We start from the raw sequence: 20782 nt of genomic DNA on the forward strand, positions 1-20782 counted from the left end.
TATACCTCTTTTTTTTGGGTAATGAAAACACCAGTTCAATAAACATCAAACTGGAGAGCTGGTCTTGAATTCTAGAGAGCACATTTAGCTCCCTTCTCTAAAGTGTAAGTCTCAGAGAAACCAGAACAAGGAAGGAAGCATAGATCTTCTGCACTGTAATTCAGCTGAATAAGTTCTAGGTATTAAATAACACCATTTTATAATTTTTTCAAAGAAAATAACTTACCTAACTCAATACAGGTAATTCCAAGAGACCAAACATCTACTTTGCCATCATACTGCCCTTCATCCATGGCTAAAATCACTTCTGGGGCCATCCTAAAATAGGAAATCAGTGCTCATAAAATTCTGGGCAATGGAACATGTTCTCATCATCAGTGTTTCAATGAAATAGACTGTTTCACTGATTTCAGCTACCGTAAGCAAATTATTCCCCAAGGTATCAGGCATGAAGATGGGATACTGGGAACAAAGACCAAGCACCCACACTAGTACAAGCCTATACAGAGGCTGCGCGATGTTCTCCTGTGCTTTGTCCAGCTCTCCATTTATGAGTATCACCACCTTCTCACCCTCCCACATTTCCAATAGTTTAGCTGGCTCACCAACTCTGGTGAAATAATTATAGCATGCAGTTGTGTAAACACCACAGATTAGGTGTAAGAGATCAAAAGCATACAAGGGATCTGCAAAGGGTTTTGTTCAATGAACCTGGCCTTTCCTATGAAAGAAAAAACACTTCAGTTATTTCAACAACCAGACGTGGTGAGAATATACGAATTGTTAAAACCACTGGGGGGAGTGATTAAAATATATTACAGATGATTCAATCCCACCTCTACCACTTAATGTCAGGGTAAGTAGAACAACAAAATTTTTTATTACTTTCTGTGAACGAAAAATACAAGGATTCACGATTTCTTGAAGTCAGAGCCTAAGTATTATTTAATCTTTTTTTGCAAAGTACATTTTATCACTACCACAAGCGAAGATTACAAAGCTAGCTCCAACAAAGCCCAAGTATATTAAATACCAAATAAATGATCCTTTTACTTCAGAGCCAGAAATGCGTAAAACTCTTGGCTTACCAATATGGCGTCCCCACAAATGAGTTGGCAGGAGATGCTATGGAAGCAGACCCGAAGTCAGCAAGTTTCACCTGTCCTGGCTCTGTCAGCAGGATGTTTCCTGCCTTGATATCTCTGGTTATAGAATATGAATGTCAGTGTTATTCCTCTCAATAGAAGAAAACCTTCTATAGGACTGACTACAAAGCACTCCAGTATTCACATGCTCAAGCCTCATTTCCTCCAAACACAAAGTCTTTAACCTTTAGGTTAATAGCTTAACATGGCCCTTGATCTTAGAATCTAGTTTGTCTTAAAAATCAACTTAAAAAGGCACACCTGGATAAGCTTCAGATATAAGGTTCAGCAAAACGTTCTGTATCAACTATGTCCTTTATAAACGTTTTTCAGAAAGTCCTAATAATGTAACTATTCAAATCCTTCATCCTACTAAAATGCAGCAGGTACTTCAAACACAAAGAACATTTGCATCCAACATTACTGTGTGCTTCTCAACACGTGTGTTCAAGTAAAGCTAATTTTTCAAGTATTAGCGCTCCCCCCCTGCCCCAGCAATCTTTGCCGCCTTGCAGTTGCTACAAGCTGTTTAGGTGAACTCAGCCTGCCTTGCTACTCACTGCTTCAGGGAACAATCAGCATCGTATCAAGTATTGAAAACCTTAGCAGATTCAAAGCAATTCTGCAGAAATTATAAACACCAACTATAAGAGACAGTGCATATGGAGACACATAGCTTGCTAGTATTTGACTACTATAAATCACTAGTTTGGGAGCATATGGATACTGTGAAAAGAAAATGTCTGCTTACAAATATGAAATTTGGGATGAAGGGGATACAGTCAATAAAGTAAGTTACCTATAAGTGTGTGAGACAGCAAATGTATAACCACTTACCTATGGATCATATTGTGAGAATGCAAGTATGCTAATCCCTGGAGAGCACCATGGGTAATTGCTGCTATTTCCACTTCTTGCAATGGCTTTTTATGAACTTGAGGAAAGAATTTATTTGAAATTCAATATTAAAGAAAACAATGCAGTCTGCAGCATGCAAGTGAGTACTGTTAACAATGTAAACACAGAGAAAATACTAAAAGTTCATTTTGACTAGGTTCAGCATGAAAAGCAAATGCAAAAACAGTTCAGAGTGTTGAGTACATCCTACAATCAGAGGTCATCTTCTAACTGTCAAATGGCAGCTATTTACTATCAAAAAGAGACTACTTTGCAACCATAAACTATGTTCCTGACAGTTGTGACCATTCTCCCAAATATCTAATTGAGACTCAATATTAAATTTTCCGTTAATGAAACTAAATTCCAAACTCTAGAACTTTACAACAATTCACACATGAATAAACAAACTGTAGCAATACAGATGACTCTCCGGCAGCTCAGGCTTGTCCTGAAATGCTTCTGGCAAGGAAAGGAGATGACCAACTTACTGGCCACACATATATCTTCCAAGAAAGTTCACTTCAAGAAGCCTGATAGAAAAACGACCATTTAACAAAAACCCTAATACTGCTGCAGTGCTATTTTAGTCAACAGGCCTACAGCTGTTAGTAAGCATCAGGATCAACAGCAAGGGTTTTCAGAAATAAATCTTGAACTGTCATGACAGGAGAACCTATTCAGAAGACAATAAATAGCTGACCAACAACTTTAAAATAATATGAAGCAAGGAGAAACTAGGATCATAGGAGAGACTATATTCTACAGAAAAACCATTACAGCCATGCAAGAATTTGAAAAACTATAACTGCTCACACACACTCTGTCCCCAAACAAAACTATATACTCCAGGACAATTTTGTGATGCTGACATCTCCTACTTCTGTCTTTCAATCAAACAAACATGCATGACATACCTTCTAGTAAGTCTGATGCTGATCCTAAACAATATTCCATAACAAGCTGTATGGGAAGAAATCAAAATAGTTGTTAAAGAAATCACTAATAGTACATGTATGTTTTCTAGATTTCTACGGCGAAATCTAGAAATAATGACTGGTGCATACAATGCAGACTGCCATAACAAAACAAGTATTGCCTGTAAGATAAGCCCCATCCCAGCACTGTCACACTGATCCCTCCCACAAGGACACCTCTATGGAATTAGCACAACCTTCCTGTGTAAGGTACCAAGTAACAAAACTTGTAAGGAAGGCAAAAGCACATTCATAAGCAGTTAAGTATTATATTACATATCTTATTTTATATGCACGTATTTAACAGGAACGTTAAATTGCACTTAACAAGCTTATCAGAGTATTAAAGGGCTATTTAGGGATTTACTTAAGATTTTGTCCCAGTCAAGTTTCAAAAAAAGGAACAGAAACTTTGTCCTGTAGATTTATTGACGCTAACACATGAACAGTACTTTCAATTCAAACTATTAATTCAACAATATGATTTCTTTAGCGTATCATACTACATAAACTTTGTCAATGAGAGGTGCTACATCACACTTTTCATTTGACAAAATGCTTCCTCTGCATAGCCAATCACATCTATTCCTACCCACATTTTTGTGCACACAAACTCAAATCAAATTTAGTTTGGGGGTTTGGGTTTTTTTTGTTTGTTTAAATCAAATGTATGAAATTAATTAGGACCTGACAGCTAGAGATAAAATCAGTTAGTTGGTTTTGTCACCTGAACACACACAAAAACGACAGCCAAAGTAAACAATATACAACAGAAGAATTTATTTAAATAACAGAAATACTAACACCTCAAAATATACTTTAAATGAATTATCAGGAGGATTTCTAACCTATTCCATTAAAGTACAACTGAACACTATATTCAGTCCATCTGTAAAGTACTGAACCATTAATACTCAGTGGCACACCAAATGCATTAAGCAACCTGCAAGTATCTAATAACGTTGCCATACTTGCTACCCAGGCAGCACAAGTGAAATTCTCACCTTTCCTTACAGCAAGAAAAGCGATGGATAAATTTGTTCCCTCGCCACCTTCCTCCATTATTATTAATTTGAAATACTCAGTCCATCAAGTTAAATACACCAGAACAACAGCACAGTCACCTTACTCCGCAAATGAAAGGGAAAATTTCCCTAAATCTTGTTTCAAAAAAACTACATTCAGTTTTGCTGATCACCTGTGAGGTCCTTGGCTATTCTCATCTGAGAATCTGTGCAATGGAAGTGTTCAGGTGCCTCCTGAAAGCCAGCTGGAGATATTTTAAAGCACCCTTGACCAAGGCAAGAGAAGTGCAGAGTGCAGCAGATGCTTACCCATGCTGTATGCTCCCGCAAATAGCAGCCTTTGTATTCTATACTGTTAGGGTGTTTTATTCTTTGGAGGAACTTGACTTCCTTAATAATATCCTGCCATTTCTGTAGAAAATAAAAGGAATAGAAAGACTTTATAAAACTGTTACCTTTTTTTGATTGTTGTTAAGTTAGCATGACATTTAATTATTTTAAGAGGCAAAACCATCTTAAGGTTCCAAATCAAAATAAGATTTTCATCAACAACATGATGTTCACTGCTTAACTCCTCAACAGAACTACAAAATAAGTTGTTGATCCATTAGGCTGTATGGGAAGGGTCTAGTGATCTCTCATCAATGTAATACTACCTATTTGTATGGATGCATAGGATATACTGGTAAACACTTAATATCTGAGCAAGTCCTCAAAAAAAGCAGCAATCCTTTTTTAAAGGACACTTCTGTTGTCAAATCAAACATACATCCCAACCTGAAAGAGATGTGGATGATAAGTGTCCTTCAGCAGGATCAGCTGTCTCATTGTAGACATAAAGACTTATCCCTACCAGTAACTATATTACACCAGATGAGGCTCCATTTATCAGCCGCCAAATATCTGACTACATTCTTGATGCTTCTCCATTACTAGTTTAGTCTTTACAAGGTCTGATTTAAAATGAGTTACCTACTAGATAAGGGAATGGTTCTGCAGGAATAAAAGAATGAACACATAAAGCAAAATCCAGGTTTATAATAAGGGGAACTCTGCCAGTGCAACTTTAAAGTACAGAAGAGGCCAAAACGTCACGTTCCGATGTCTGCCAGGACATTGCCATTACTCCCCTCAGAGGAAATCACCAAGTCCTCCTATTTGCTGCACAGCCACACCTCCTCAGGCAAGAAAGGCAGAAGCTTGTAAGTGCAACAGCAAAACTACAACTTCTGGACAATTTTCAAAAACAAATGCAGTAGCTGAAACCACTGAAGTATGCAGACGTCAACACAACAGTGTTGACACTGAAAATGTTTTTGAGAAAGAGTTATCGGTTCTGAAGTTAATCAGAAGTAGAGAAACCTCACCCAACACGAAAAGGTTCAAAAGCTGTTTTCCAGGTCCTGTTAATCTCTCAGCACACACCTTCTCAGGCGTATGTATGGCTAGGATTCACAGATGGACAGAGGTCCATATATACCCAAATCCTTTGGAAAACACGTACAAAACCCAAATCCCCACCAATAAGAATTTTAGGGTTAGAAAAACAAATCAAACCAGGGAACATGGTAGCCATGACCGAGGCAGCTTATTGACTAAGCATTTCTCCACACCACAAATTTCATGAGAGGGGCATTAGCACAACTATATTAAGATAAACTCTCTCACTGACACCCTCGTTCCAGTACAAGAATGACTTAGTTGCCTTTTAACTTTAGGCTCAAAGGTTTTGAGGTACTAAGCAATAAAAGCCAAACCAAGAAAGCGCCACACTAAACTTCTGTACTGGGAAGAGAGAGGTGATACATTAGTCAAGATGTATTCATAATTTCCTGCGTAAAAAAAAAAAAGCTCTGAGATCACATTAAAAGCACAGTACTACATATTTCAAAGGTTTTAAACTTATTTTTAGAATAAAATATGTTCTTATTTTAGAAAGTAATTGTTCCCACCAATGAGAAAATCTTATTATGAAACCAAAGTAAATATAAATGATACCAGAATGCCTTTAATCAATTTTCTTTACATAGGCTAGATCATAACTTTAGCAAACTTATGAACAAAACAATAAAAATAGAAGTAAAATAGAAAGTGTTTTAATCCTGGTCTTATTACTTTCTTCAAAATAAAGAAACATACGCATTGAAGACAAACAAAAGCTATTCCTGAAGTATGCACAGTTTGTTTCATTCATGTGAATTGAGTATTTATAGCTCACAGTAATTAAAACAGTAGGACAAGTAGTAAGTACAAATTATTCTTTCATCAGTACACAGTTAAACAAGTCACTGCAGTGACAAAATAGAAACACACATAGCAAATTTAACTATGAAGCTAGAATTTAGGACTGCTGGAGAGACACTGCCACCTCTGCCTCCTACACAGATACATGCACACGCAGAGAAAGGAAGAAATAGTTCAGCTCCTTGTAGCACAAAAGGCAGGCACAGAAAGCAACGAGTTGTTAGTCAAACTCATCAGAGCAAGACTGCTTCTAAGGCTGGAATATAGAGAATGAAGGGAGGGAGCCATAAATGTCTTGAACAACATGGTTACAATAAATACTTCTGTTGAAAAATCATGCCACAATTTGATAGATGGTGTTTACCAGAAATAATACCAAATCAGCTGTTCATGTCATGTCGGGCTTTTCAAGACTTAAGTTAGCACTTAAACATTCCAAGGATAAAATCAATTATCTCTGTTAAGCATCCTAGGGAAAAAACACACTTCTGGGGAGGCCATGAAAACACGACGTTTAAATCTGAGAGGCCCATTTTTACAGACCTCTCTGCAAAGCCTTAATCCCCAGCTCTGGCAGTTCTTCCGTAACTATGCTGCTGTTCAGATTTTCACACTCATTCATTCATTGCTGTTTTGCTTTTGTTTTAGCTCTTCATCAGGACAGTCATTCCAGGGAAGGAAGCACTCTGCCTCACTACTTTGTACAAGCAAGATTCCCTCCGAATCTTTCACTACTGCATCCATTACTATTATTCCTTTGTCCAGTAAGCAACAGCACTGTTTTAAAAGGTAATTAAAAGGCAATGTTTAAGGGCAACAAGACATACTAACATACAGAACTACCATTTTTAATTTTCTTTTTGCTTTCTACACATTTATGTGATCCCATAAGAGACCCCTTTGTGTCTGGAAACAATGAGTCCTATCCATCTTTTCCAGCAGCAGATCAGGCAGAAAAACACTCTGAACAGTAAATTAGTTTTCTTTACACGGTACCATCATTCACCTCTACAGTTATAGGAAAGATCCCTCTTGCTGTAGCCCAGGCTAATTAAAATCATCCCATATAATAAGTATTTGCAATGGTCAAAATTTAATATGCAACATATTCTACATACCTCATTGGACTGCTTCCCACTATATGACATTTTCTTGATGGCCACCACTTCATTGGTGCGCACATCACGTGCCTGTAACATGAAAACATGATGCATCAGTGTCTTCAGATCGTGATTTCCCATAAGATGTAAACAAAATATACCCACACTGAATAAATGGAAGATCTTTATCCATCGCTTAACTTTTACAGAGTTAAGGTAAAATATCTTCCAGGGGTGTGACTGCTACATCTATTAGAAAATTCCTTCCAAAGTTAAAGATCACCTCCTGTTTGTGAGACAAGGTACGACAATTTTCCATGCTCAACCTTCAGCAAGTCTCTGCAGGAGCTGAATACCATCACTTCTAAACTAAAAATCACTGCTTATAAAAGCACCTCTGATTCAAGTAGAATGGATTTTCCCTAAATCAACTTCTCGCCCTGCCCAGGTCCATTCCAGACAAAACAGATGCCCGGCTCAGTCCCCTTGCTCTGTTCCAAACATAAGCAAAGATGTCACAGGATGCGCAGAAGATACCTGCTCCAGACACCACCAGCTTTCTCCCCAGTGCTCCCACAAATTACCTATTGTGTCTTGAAGGAAGGCAGATTACATAGACGCCAGCAATCTAAGTGGCCCATCTTCCGATTCCCATTCGGAAAGAGCTACTGTCTCACTGATACTACACCACCTCTGAGATTGGGTCGATGACTATTTTTGGGTTTTGAGATGAAAAAGGAAGAATAATTCCACCTCCTAGATCTTTACTAACTAAAGACAATCTCTGAAACATTCAAATCAATGAAAAACTGCAATAAAACAGGCAAGCAAAATACTAGAGTAGAGCAGAAGGAACACAGCTCTAACAAAAGAGAGTGGGTTATTCTTCTGCTCCATCTGCAGTGTTCCAGTGTAGTAGGTTTCCGGCATCAAGTGAAATTCTCAGTCCAATAATATTATTACTCACACTGCACAATAGATGTACATGTTTTTTCACACTTCAAAGGCAGACTTCCTGACTTAGACAGCAACAAATCAAGAAAAGGCTAGACAAGAAGTTTTGTTCAATTTAGCACCAAAGCAATGGCTCATTCACCCCGGCAGGAGAAGAGGTAGCGTTGCTCCACCTTGCAGGAAGGATGGCTCCAGACAAGACCCCAGCCTCTCCTCTGTTAAGGATTTCAGTGGCAGGGGAGGGTGGTGGAGGAAAGTCCTCCGAGTCTCCTGATAGGAATACTCAACTTGGATACGAAGTCAAATGATGTAAATCAAAATAATGTGCACCACAGCATTCACTGATGATGGATGAAAATGCTGATTTTTAATATATTTGTACTATCAAGCACAGCCTATCAGAATAGGGACTAATGAAGTAATGGGATGCTGCCTTTTGTAAAAAGGTTTTTCAGTCATGTTTTAATTCTGCCATTCATTAAAAAGAGATTGCCAAGGTTCGCTGTCAGTCTTTATTTCAACCAGTTATGATAAGCTTGAACCAATACTATTTTTAGTTTTCTTTCTGTTTGAGAGGAACCTTCCTACCATCTCACTGATACTGCACTACCTCTAAGACTGGGAGGATGACTATTTTTGGTTTTTGAGATGAAAAACAAAGAATAAAATTCCACCTCCTAGATCTTTACTACCTAAAGACAATCTCTGACACATTCAAAATCAGTGAAAAACTGCAATAAAACAGGCAAGCAAAATACCAGAGTAGAGCAGAAAGAACACAACTCTAACAAAAGAGAGTGGGTTACTCTTCTGCTCCATCTGCAGTGTTCCAGTGTAGTAGGTTTCCTGTGTCAAGTGAAAGCTATTATTACACTGCAGAGCAGGGAGTAGGGTAAGGATAATACCAAAATGATTCAGAGGTGCCAGACTTGCAGTTTCTAAGAAACTAAAACCATGAGGTGAACCAGCAAAATTCATGTCAATTATGAAAGAAAAAAAACAAAACAAAAAGCTTTCCCATTGCAGGATGTAACAGAAACAAAGACGAGGACAAGAGTAAACACTCTTAGCCAGTTATCACACAAGATAATATATCACCCCTTCTCGGGATCACCACTAAAAGGAAAGAGAGGTAGGTACAACTAACAATGAAAGACTCAACTGCATTTTAAAAAAGGCAGGGGGAGATTTCAGGATTATATGGATTTTTCTACTTGTTAATTATTCCCACATCTATTTACCATCAACATTTTTGGTCCAGGCTGTATGCAAGGAAAGCAGACTGGGGAGGGGGGGTGTGTGCTATGTCTTAGAGAACCCAAGCGAGCAAGCCCTGATTGTGTTCCCCTAACACCGACAGTCCCTCGTCGCTACAGCGGGGCTGAGAGAGAACCACCACAGCTGACACCCCACGAATGTTACAGTCATGGAGCTTCGTTTCCTTTTTTAGTCTCGTTGTGGTCTTGAATAATTGAAAAAAGAGGTTTCCTAGACGAAAGGCATGAAGATGTTACAAGGCCAGCTAACTTAAACAACCCAAATGAATGAGGCTTGTTTTATGGCAGGCATTTATGTGGATATATTTTGCTTTGCTCCAAAAACTCCATACAAAGGATCAACATCTGGTGACCAGAGTAACTTCAGCAGCGATACAACCAAAGCACGAGCAAAGAAAAGGTGGAGCATGTCATCGGCTTTGGTAATATGCTTTTAAGGAGTTATCAACCACAATCCAATAGTACATTGATTAGAGAAAGTTTAATTGCTTGCATTAGCAGAATCAAAATCTTCTTAAAGAAACTTAACAGAAGTTGTTTCCCTAGCTTTACAAAGGAATAAAGGACCCAAGACATACACTCCTCTACCTTAGGTCTTTATGCTTATTTAATTTACACTAAATTTCTCCCTCTTTCTCATCTTTTGGGCTTCTGTTTGAGGTATCCCGTACATTACATGAAACAGTTTCAGAATCAAGATCTTAGACCTGCTCCTAGTAAAAACATACCATAATACAACACAAAACCTATAGGTTAAAACTTTGTAACACAGAAATAGCAACAGCGTATGTTCTTTTTTGGAAACTCTCTTACTTGACAAAAAAGCAAGCCCCCAAAGGGGTTGGAGCAGTGCGATGCACTGCTTGCACTTGTCTTTTTGCAAGTGCCAAGTTAGACGTACTTTCTGTCAGAGCGGCACAATCCAAACACCATCAAGTAATCGCACTCTTTAGCGAATAAATACCAACCCGTAATGAACTGGTAGTCTAAAATGGTGGGGGAAAAAGAGAAAGAAGGGCCTAGATTAATGACCTCTTACTTTCGATCTCTTTGTAGAAGGAGCTGGTAATGGGCAATCAGCCCTTACCACAACTACAAAGTTCAGGCAGTCTACGAATGCCACGACGGCAGCTCCCTGCTGATGTCTGGCAGCGCTGTTAGCACACAGCTCGCAGGTTACCTCTAGCTGTACGTTGGCTTTCCATACCCACGTGGCTCATGCAAGCCTCTGTAAGACAGTGCTCCTCAAAAACTTCAATAATATTTCCACAACAATATTTCTTCAATAATATTTCCATAGCAGGAAGACAGATTTCTCAGTTCCCTCCTTTTATATATATATATCCACTCTTTAACCAAAGTGAGATGAAGTAGAGGCCGCAGGTGAGCACCGTTTCGTTAGAAAACACTTCCTCCCCCAGATCTGTTTCCCAGACAGGGGCAGCTCATAGTTTTAAGCAGCGAACAAAATTAAGAAGCTTTTCCTAATTAGTTCATCTGTGCTGCATTAAATTTGTGCTGGAAAGTTCCCAACATGGTCTGCTGCAATTATTAACAATGAATAGGCATCTCATAAAATACTGACACAAATGGCTTTCTGAAGGAAAATTGGCAGGTTTGGCCACACCTCCTATAATTATAAATGTGAAAAGGTTTTCTGAGGAAAATGTGTTTTTAATGAAGGTCTCACAGTATGCACTTTGGTTAACATACAGGAACCTGCAAACGAGGTTACTGTGAGACACTCCACCTCCGGTTGAACTATACAAGCAGCCTGGGAAAAATTCTGCTGTCCAGACGTTCACGTCAAGTAAGTTTTATGCAGATGAATACTGGGATTCTTGCCTGCAGTAGGGAAGGATGTGACGGGACAAACGACAACAAAAGCATCAACATTCAGGTGTCAAACAGGAAGAATGGCTTTAAGGGAGCCTGGGGGTATGAACAAAGGGAGAGAGAACTCAATTTCACTCAGTGACAAGAGATGATAAGGAGACAATCAGACCAAGAGAACTGCATTGCCAGTCAGAATTGATGGAGCAGAAGTCCATGTTTTAATTTGCAGATAAATCCCTGCTCACAGCACAACGATGCACCTAAAAGCAAGGGCCAGGGCCACATTTCCAGTTTTTCTTTTCAGTTTGTATGCAAACACCTTACAGATACCGCGAGTCTGAACAGACTGAGACTGTACAGTCACACAAGAAAACATCTCTGCCCCAAACGGCATATAAAAAGATTCACAGTAGTTTCTTTTCCTCAGTATGTTCAAAAAAGTCTACGTCCACAATTTAAAGGTAAAAAGAGACAGAGCTGTAATTCACAAGTCACAGAACTACTTACAAAATAAACTGCTCCGAAGCTTCCATGGCCAATCTCTCGGAGATCTGTGAAGAGCTTTTCTGGATCTTCTTTGAAGAAGAGCTCTGCAATTTCTGGGTCCTTCAGGCTGCCCGCTCGGCTGGTTGATGGCATCCTGCTGGGCAGTTAGCCGACCGACTATCTGGGTTTAAAGTGCTGCCTCAACCCTTGGTTCATCTGTATGAATGGAGCCTCTTCAGCATGGATTACTGCAAGAAAAAGATTGCAATCCTTCACTGATTATCCTCTTCTCAAAGAGCCAGAAACAAAGCAACAGCAGAGCAGCTTCCACTTCTTCCAGAGCAAGCATCCCTAGGGCGTGAAGCAACGCAACCTATCTGCTGGGATAATGTCACAGTCCCACTGTGACAGCAGTCAAACATTTCTACAGAACACACAGCAAAATCGAAACACAAAATGAGACACATTCCTTGTTCCAGCATCTGCTCAGTCTCCTGCAGAGCGGTCAACAGAACCTCTCTGACCTACAGCGATAACCAGTTTGTCACTAGCGAGCCCGTATTACCCTGACAGCCTCCCTCTGAAGAGTTACATGTGCTGTCTTGAAGCATTGTTTGGACTTTGTGACACAATTGCACATACACATATCTCTCTATATATATAATCTCATGGTCTTTGCAAGACAAGATACATAGTATGACATGTACGAACCACCACTGCTATTTAATAACCTGTATTTACACTTTTAGATTAAGTTCAGCATTTTTTTCTTCTGCAACTGTACTCCAGTTAAGCAGCAGCCAGTGATCAATTTTTACTCATTTCAGCATGCATACAGAGATCTCTCTAAAGCTTCTCCCTCCACAACTACAGAAGTCATAGTCCTTTTTGGGTTTTTTCTCTTATCTAAATTGAAGACCTCCATCTTAAAGTGTCTGCTCTTCAGATTCTTATTTGCAACCCCCTCGTCTAGAGGAATTGCAACCAGAACAGGAGATAGGCAGTTCCACACACCATGCATGTCTTTCTACTCAGCTTCAGCAGATGCAAACATACATTTTAGTTGTGATAGCACATGAAACAGCCTTCCACAACAGCCCGTTGGCAAACACTTTCTTCAGAGGAACTTGCAACTTCAGACACCATTGGGAATGTATGAAACCCTTTCTGTGTGCACCATGCATATGCTTTCATCTACTCAAAGTGTGTCTTGAAATCTACCCAGAATAACAGTATACGTTCAAGTTGTGCTAAAATCTTACTGTATCTCTACAACAGGTAAAGCCAAATAACCATTACAAGTAAAATGCATTTTTTTTTTCCTCCTCCTCCTAAAGGAGGGGCCTGGGTATTGGGATTTCCTCTCAATTCCCTGTAAAGCTGTCACCAATAAAAACAATTCCATGTCACTGGCAAACAGCTAATCACACAGCTCACTTCTTTCCAAAAATCCCTGTCCGGTCAAGACTTGTGCTTTTTTTATTCATGTTTCCATTTGTTTTTAAAAAAAGTTCTACATCTTCATAGTGGAAAAAAACCCGAGCATAAACATTGAGTTTAACCAGTGTATCAGAAGGCCCCATCCCTGTCCATTTTTCCTCCTTTTCTGGACACTGTAACTCCACCTTTCTCCAAGCCTCTAGATCATCAATGAATCATTTGTTTTCCCCTCCCTGCAGAGCCATTCCTACAAGGATGGAAAAAGACATACTCCTGCATGTTTATGCTCAGTGGTACTCTCCTCTAGACAGTTGCAGCATGTGAAAGTGCCAAAGACTGCCGGCTTCTTGCTAGTTTAAATAACTGCCAGCATCGCTACAAGGAGAGCACGATTGTGCAAGAGACAGCCAAGACATACCTAGTTGTAAAGTCTGCAAGAGTCTCCAGTTTTTCTGATGAAGACATGCGTGGGAGAGAGAACGCAGGGAAGCGAAATCCAGCATTTTCATAGCTTTCCTCCAAGCAGTCAGCATTCAAAAAGATTTATAATGCAACCCAACGTGTTTCCATGATAGCTCACTCTCAGGGGCTAAGGAAAATCAACATTTAAATCCCAGCGGTGGACCAAGTATAAAAACATATATATATACATACACATACATACACACAGAGAGAGAAAATATGCAGCTGTTCACAACTCTGCTATACTGCACTCGTGAGCACGCACACACACATTTCGTATTGATGCAGGACCATTATAGGAGCCTTCAAAGCAGACGGTGTCAGCACACGACATACCCAGCTGCCAATGAAGCCGAGCGAGATGCACCGGAACGGGACTGCGATATCTCCACCTTCCGTTGCATAACGCAGTAACTAATACCGTGTGGGAAGGGAAGTAATTAGCTTCAATTCAGCCTGTACCTGAAGCACGCTACATTTATGAAGACTGGAAGAAAAGTTGAGTTTTTCTATTATTTTTCTCTCTTTCTTTCAAATAAGCCAACAATATTCCACTTGATTCCAGCTCTAACAAGCACATAACACTGAAAGACAACTGTTTCACATTTACAGCCCCCGACGAAACAATAGACAAAAAGCATCAGTCAGAAAAGCGAGAAAGGAGCTGGGGGAAGGGAACTGATAACCAGAGCACTCTCAGTATTATTGAAGGAATGTTTCTTGGATCGACGGTAATGATGTCATGTTCCATCTTTTAAGAAGCATCAGATTCTTACAAAAAGAACATTGTTGTTCAAAAGCAACTGCTGCAATCCCAGAATGCCCTTTTCCCTACATCTGTTAGTCAGAGGGGCTAGGCTTGGATAAACCTGCTAGTATGGCCAAAAGTCACATGTCCCCGCGAGCGAGCGTGCGTGTGAGAGCCAGAGCGAGGAGAAGAGTCCTGCGCACACGCAGCCGGATGGATTACGGCTTTCTCCCCCTCCCCACCTACCCCCGATGCCAAACCAGCCACCAGATTCGTTCTTGGCATCGTTTCTGAGCACGCCTCTGAAATATCATCAACAGGCAACACGTTCTACCGCGGCTAAAACTCTTCCCAGGCTCACTGACAATACGCGCAGAAGCGGCACGCGACTGGCTACCGCGCTGCCGGACTTCGAATGGCACATCAGAGCAGAACTCCTCATCTACTGTGATACACCTTAAAATATAGCTTGTTCCCCTTTAATCCTGACAGCATCAAGACAAATTTAATTATCTTTATTCTTGGAAATAATTGCTGCTTTGAAATGCATGAGAATAAAAACATTATGTATTAAAACCTATTTAAGAGAACAGTCACAAAAGCGTATGTGACACTACGCTTATCATTTGATCTGCTTAGATGGAACAATAAAATGCATTAATGTAAATTCCATCCATGAGAAAGCTTTGCACAGTCTCACTTAATAGAGCACTCCCATTTTTCATGGAAGCTACAATATTAAATTCCCTTAGTCTTCTTTTTTACCCAAACACGCGCTGCCTGCCAAAGCCCGGCAGTGCCCGCAGCTGAGCTGCTCTGCCTCCTGCCTTGCAGTAATGGCACCTGAACGCTTTGGGGAAATGGAAGGGAAGTTAGCAGTGGCATGCAACATACTTACTGCACTGTTTTAAACGTATTAAAAATACAGACCAGTCTTAAGATTAAAAAAAGCCAACCCTGCAACTAAACTGCACTGAAAATTAAATCATATACCAGCAGGCAGCTGGTTTTCTAAATTACAGTCAAGTTGCACTTAGGTATTTTACATTATTCCACCAATGCAGTCTCTTTACTACAGATTTTTTTGCATCGATGCAGCTGTGTTGTTAAACACAATTGTTCCCAGTGGATGGGACTAATCATCTCACCTTAGCCGGCTCCGATCAGGTGGCCAGATCCTGGCTGTGGCCAAGAGACCGGCACTGCAAATAGGACACGGCACCCTCTGACTCTGCCCAGCTCTCTGCTGGCTGAAGAGGCAGTCTACCTACAAGCCAACTTACAGGCTGCTAAAATTAGATAAAATAAACTCCTATTTTTTCCTCGTTGTCACTCGTACAAAAAGAGAATATTGCATTGCATAAACACAGCTACTGGCACTTAGATCAATCCCACTCACAAACAACAAAGTATAAAATAAATAAGGGAATGGCCGAAGCACAAGACTGGACCAACTCCATTTCCATATAGTAGGCTGAACCAACTACTTTTAGTTAGGCTACCATTACTAGTGTAAATGACACCGATTACAGGCCAAAATGTTTTATCAGATTACTTTCATCTGAACAACTAGCAACTAGTAGAAATGCACACACCCACTAAAGTCTATGAATCGATAAGATGTTACATTGCCTGTAATTACGGTTATATTAAATGTACACACACTCTCCTTGAACCACTGACATAAGGAAGCTGAAGATGAGGATGGGCTAAGACCTGTTCTCAGAATTCCGAGTTTTCTGCCTCCCTGCCATGTCATCTCAAGCTCAAGTAAGACCCACCCCTGTGACTGACATCTCCTGGGATCCTGCAGAGCAGAACAAGCAAAGCTCTGAACGGTCAGTTGCCATATTTAAACTGCATAGTTAAGCCTTACACTACAGAGACCTCAGAAATTAAAATCTGTGCACACTACACTAAAACATCTGATAGCTGTCAGTGTCATATATAACTGTGTTCATGTAATAAAGCAACATACTAAGATGACAATATACTTAGCCTTCCCTGCAAAGGAGAAGAGAACCTACTCACTGAGATTTCCACCTATCCATCACGTTATTTCTCAAGTTCACATCCAGACCAACTTAGTGAGAGTGACAGTGACTAGAAGGTATTCAGTTACACTAACCATGAGATGCATCAAAGCATCTGCAGTTCCTTAAGATGGTTCAAAAGTTTGCAGAAACCAAATTACAACACAGGCTTGCTTGTAGATTATTAACATTAAAAAGCAGCACACTGTCTGTACAAATCAAGTTTCAGGGAATCAACATATTCAACATCCTTCAGCTTCTATACACAAGAATATTATACCTGCAGTTGAACGAATACCACGTGAGCACAAAATGGAAACAACAGATTTATGCATCCATCACCCTGTGTACCTCCATTTCACTGGGTACCAAGAGACATGCTACGTGAACTCCTACGATGGCTAATGAGGCTGACAAGAATGCTGTCCTCCATTACTGAATTAGAAACAAAAAATTATTTGCAATTTTAACATAAAACAAGATTTATGTCTCTAGTCATCGGCTACATGATACACTTAGCACAGTAAAATCTATAAAAACCTATCTTTAGTATCAAACGTAGGTGCACTATCTATTTTTCCCTGACAGAATAAACATGACACTTCAAAAGCAAACCAGGAGACCAGTTATAGAACCTATGACCTTCAGAGCTGCACACTCAAACAGCAAAGACTATAAAGTGAATATTCGGCACAGAAAACTACTGGTCCTTTGCAGGTTGTCTTACTCAAAGTCAGAGCAGGAATAAAACAACCAGCAAAAAACCCAACACAGCCCACCCACTGCAACACCATTTCGTTTGGAAACTGGTATTTAGATGATTTTTTTTAAAGCATCTGCATTGCATGTAGTGCAAACAGTTGCTAAATTTTAGTTTAAATTTCCTCTGGCAGGATCTAATGCAAAAGCATCAAATAGATGGGGAATGAGTGTCATCATGCAACTGTCAAAAAAGGGAAAAGGGATTTTCTCTTACTTGCATGTGGGTCACATCCGGGGAGTATATGAAGCTGAGATTAAATTATCCTCTCAACACACTATTAAAAATTTCCTGAATGGCTTCCAGCTGACACTGAAAATTTCCACCACTATCATAAATATGGTAAACTGGGACTGTTGAAAGAAATTACTTTTAATTTTTTTTTTCTTTTACTTGCAATTATGCCTGAGGTGAGAGTTAGATGGTAAGAATGCTTAAAGAATTATTAAATGGCAAGAATGCTTAAAATACCGACTTTTAAAAATTTCCGTATAGCATTGAATGCTTGACCCAAAAGCACAATTATTTTGGAAGGAGCAGACAAATCACTCCCCATTTTTTTTTACAATTCTGAATAAAAGCCTGTAAGATTTTAAAAAGTAAGCAAAATTATACAATGCAAGTTTCTGCTTTTAAGCAAAATGTGAAGTAATCCCTGTATCATTTCATGCATTTTTCAGAAAAAAAAAACCCCACAAACTTAAATAAGAATTTTATAACATACAAACAAAAAATATCAGCAAGTATGAACTGTTTGGTTATAAACCCCGTGGAGGAAACCACAGCTGGACTTTCAGTATCACATAATATTGCCTGTTGGGTAGAGAAAACTTCTTCTCCGACACATATTTGAGACGCCAAAGAGGCTCTCCCAGCACAACATACAACTCAGGCCCATCACCACTGCATCAAGACTGCACTGCCGAGCACAGGAGGCTGAGCTCTGGCTGTTACGGGATCGAGAGTAAAATACCTGATCTACAACACCGCAAAACAAGGCCACGATGTATGGAAAGAGAAGACAATGTGAGGAACAGCATATGTATTGTCTGAGACGAAAGAAAAATATTACTCATTTTACTCTGAAAACATACTCTCTTCAGGCAAAACTGGTATTTTGCAATACCAGTGTACTCTCTTCAGGCAACAACGGTGTGTTGCAATACCCACCCCTCAAACCCGCAGGGATGCAAGTGTGACGATTTGACTCCAACCTGGTATCAGAAGCGGAAGGGCTGCACGCTTGGTGGGGAGGTATCAGAAAAGATGACGAAGGTCCAGCATCAGAAGAAATGAACACCCATCACACCAGGCAGTGCTGATACATGTGACTTTAGGAACGATGCTACCACCTTTGACTTATTTTGTGATCTGCATATAAATAATCCTTTAAAATTTCAGCCAGATGAATTGTATGTGTGGAATTACCCGATTTGGAAATGTAAAGGGCAGACAGAGATTACCTGCTGTACGTCCCAACACTTTATTTGCTGTTATCAAAAGCCAGGTGCCGGCCAGCCTGCTGCAGTGGGGCTGCACAACGGGACCAGAGTCAGTGGGTCCTTTCTCTAAGGGCACAGACAGAAGAAGTTCTGTTGGCTGGTCTGAAATTCAGGGGACCTGCAGCCCATGCAGTACTGCTAGATTCAGGATCGTCTTCTATCCACCTCTCTGCAGATCTCAGCAAACACAGGAACGCCTGTTGATCTGGTGCTTTGTGGTCACTGGGAAAGTACATTCTTGATCCCTGTGCCCAACTTCTCCTTCCAGCCAGCTTGTCAAAACTATATAACATGTTTTTTATTGCTTCCCAATTAAAAAAAAAGTCCTGGCAACCCACCAAGTGCTGTGGACATTCCTTAAAAACTCTCTTAACCTAGGCTCTGGTCCACCCAGTCAATTCTTTTTTCCTGTTCTGACAAAAGCAGAGCAACTCTCAAGTGCCATAACATACACTGCACACATGGAAGATGAGTTACTCTCTGCTCAGAGCAGAAAAAAGGCTGTTTTCCTTGAAAAATCAGCTTCCCGTCCATGCTCAATTACAGCATGGCAGATGGTATCAAGACAGCTCTATTCTAGGTGACTATCACAATGGAAAGTCTATCAGCATCTTCAGGCCTCTCAAAACGGACGGCAATTTTGGTCACTTGATTCATGTGAAACCACATACCACACACTACTTGGGTATGCCTCTCCCACCAAGCTAACAACACGTTACTTTTTCTCCTCCTAGTTCTGCAACTTGGCAATCTTCCTAGAGTGGTAATTGGGGAGGGGAGGGAATCCCAGAAACGAAACAAGAAAAACCTGGAGATGCAGCAAGTGGTATTTGGCTTCTCCCATACCATGCAAAAGGGGCAAGAGGTACTTGGGAACATCTCCCTCAAGATCCTGCTAACTTTTACCACTTAGTAGTGAGTCGCAGCTCATATGAAAAAAATGCTGACAAAGTCATCAACTTGTCTTTCTCTTCATTATCTTAAAATGATTCTTTTTGGCACACTTGTTCTCCACACTGGATCTACTAGGACTATCTGCCATTAAGGATAAGAGAGGTGTAGATGAATGGCATTCTACAGGAGACTGTTAGAAAAATGTTTAATATTCAGAAAAAAAATCCAAAATGCTGTCACAAAACTGATTAAAAAAGTAACCATCCTGAAACAGTGCCAACTACAAGCAGAATAAAGACACCTGGAATAGGCTGGGAAAATTAGACTGTGGAAGGTATGGGTGGACCACAGAAAGCCGCACTGAGACATTGCTCTTGGCTACATTGCTTTTCAGTCTCAAGCTTATGTATACGTGAGATGCTCCTCTGCTTTCTGCCAGTCCCCAGGGGAAGGGAAAAGATAAGAGTGTCCCATCTCCGAGTCAGGAGCCCCTTCTGCTGCCAAAGCCTGAAGCAGGTGAGATCTTACAGCCGTGCTGGATGCTTCCATAACTCATGTTATGACAGCAAGGAGCACTTCATGTGGTCACCAACCCCACACATGCCCGTGTCACAACAATACTGCACACCAGCCGAGATCCTGCTCCAGAGCAGAGGTTTACGGCAAAGAATGGTCATCAAATGCTGTCCCCTTTATATCTTACACATGCCTTCATTTATGTATTTCTGGAAGGAATAGATTACAAGAATAAGACTAGTCTGCACCTGGATATTGTGACGAATTCTGGCACCTTTTTGTCTGTGAGAACCTATGTTCAAGCAGGCTTTTCTTCCTCAATATGGTACATTTTTCTTCATCTGACAAAGAGCAAGCCTATCATTCCAGTAAGATTCCTTTTTCAATTTCTTTTAAAAAGATTCTTGAGGAATGGTTCTCCTGGAAGAACCTCTTTTCAGATTTTTTTTTCCTTTTTTTCCTCTGCTTCTCTACCTGTATTTTTTC

General features: G+C 40.1%; 1 protein-coding gene across 3 annotated transcripts in view; it reads right to left on the minus strand.

Moving 5' to 3' along the window:
- TAOK1 (TAO kinase 1) overlaps positions 1-12094 on the minus strand; it is a gene marked incomplete at its 5' end in the record, with an annotated part of 34899 nt that extends 22805 nt beyond the window's left edge. For all 3 annotated transcript variants that reach the window (XM_082008469.1, XM_082008468.1, XM_082008467.1), the window contains 7 exons: positions 227-318; positions 1089-1202; positions 1983-2079; positions 2960-3005; positions 4354-4455; positions 7407-7478; positions 11963-12094. In XM_082008469.1, coding sequence (XP_081864595.1) covers positions 227-318; positions 1089-1202; positions 1983-2079; positions 2960-3005; positions 4354-4455; positions 7407-7478; positions 11963-12094 — 655 coding nt within the window. The remainder of the gene's footprint in view (positions 1-226; positions 319-1088; positions 1203-1982; positions 2080-2959; positions 3006-4353; positions 4456-7406; positions 7479-11962) is intronic.
- Between the last annotated feature and the right edge of the window lie 8688 nt (positions 12095-20782).

This window comes from Phaethon aethereus (assembly GCF_964289735.1).
Source record: "Phaethon aethereus genome assembly, chromosome: 19".
In the NCBI taxonomy this organism is placed as follows: Eukaryota; Metazoa; Chordata; class Aves; order Phaethontiformes; family Phaethontidae; genus Phaethon; species Phaethon aethereus.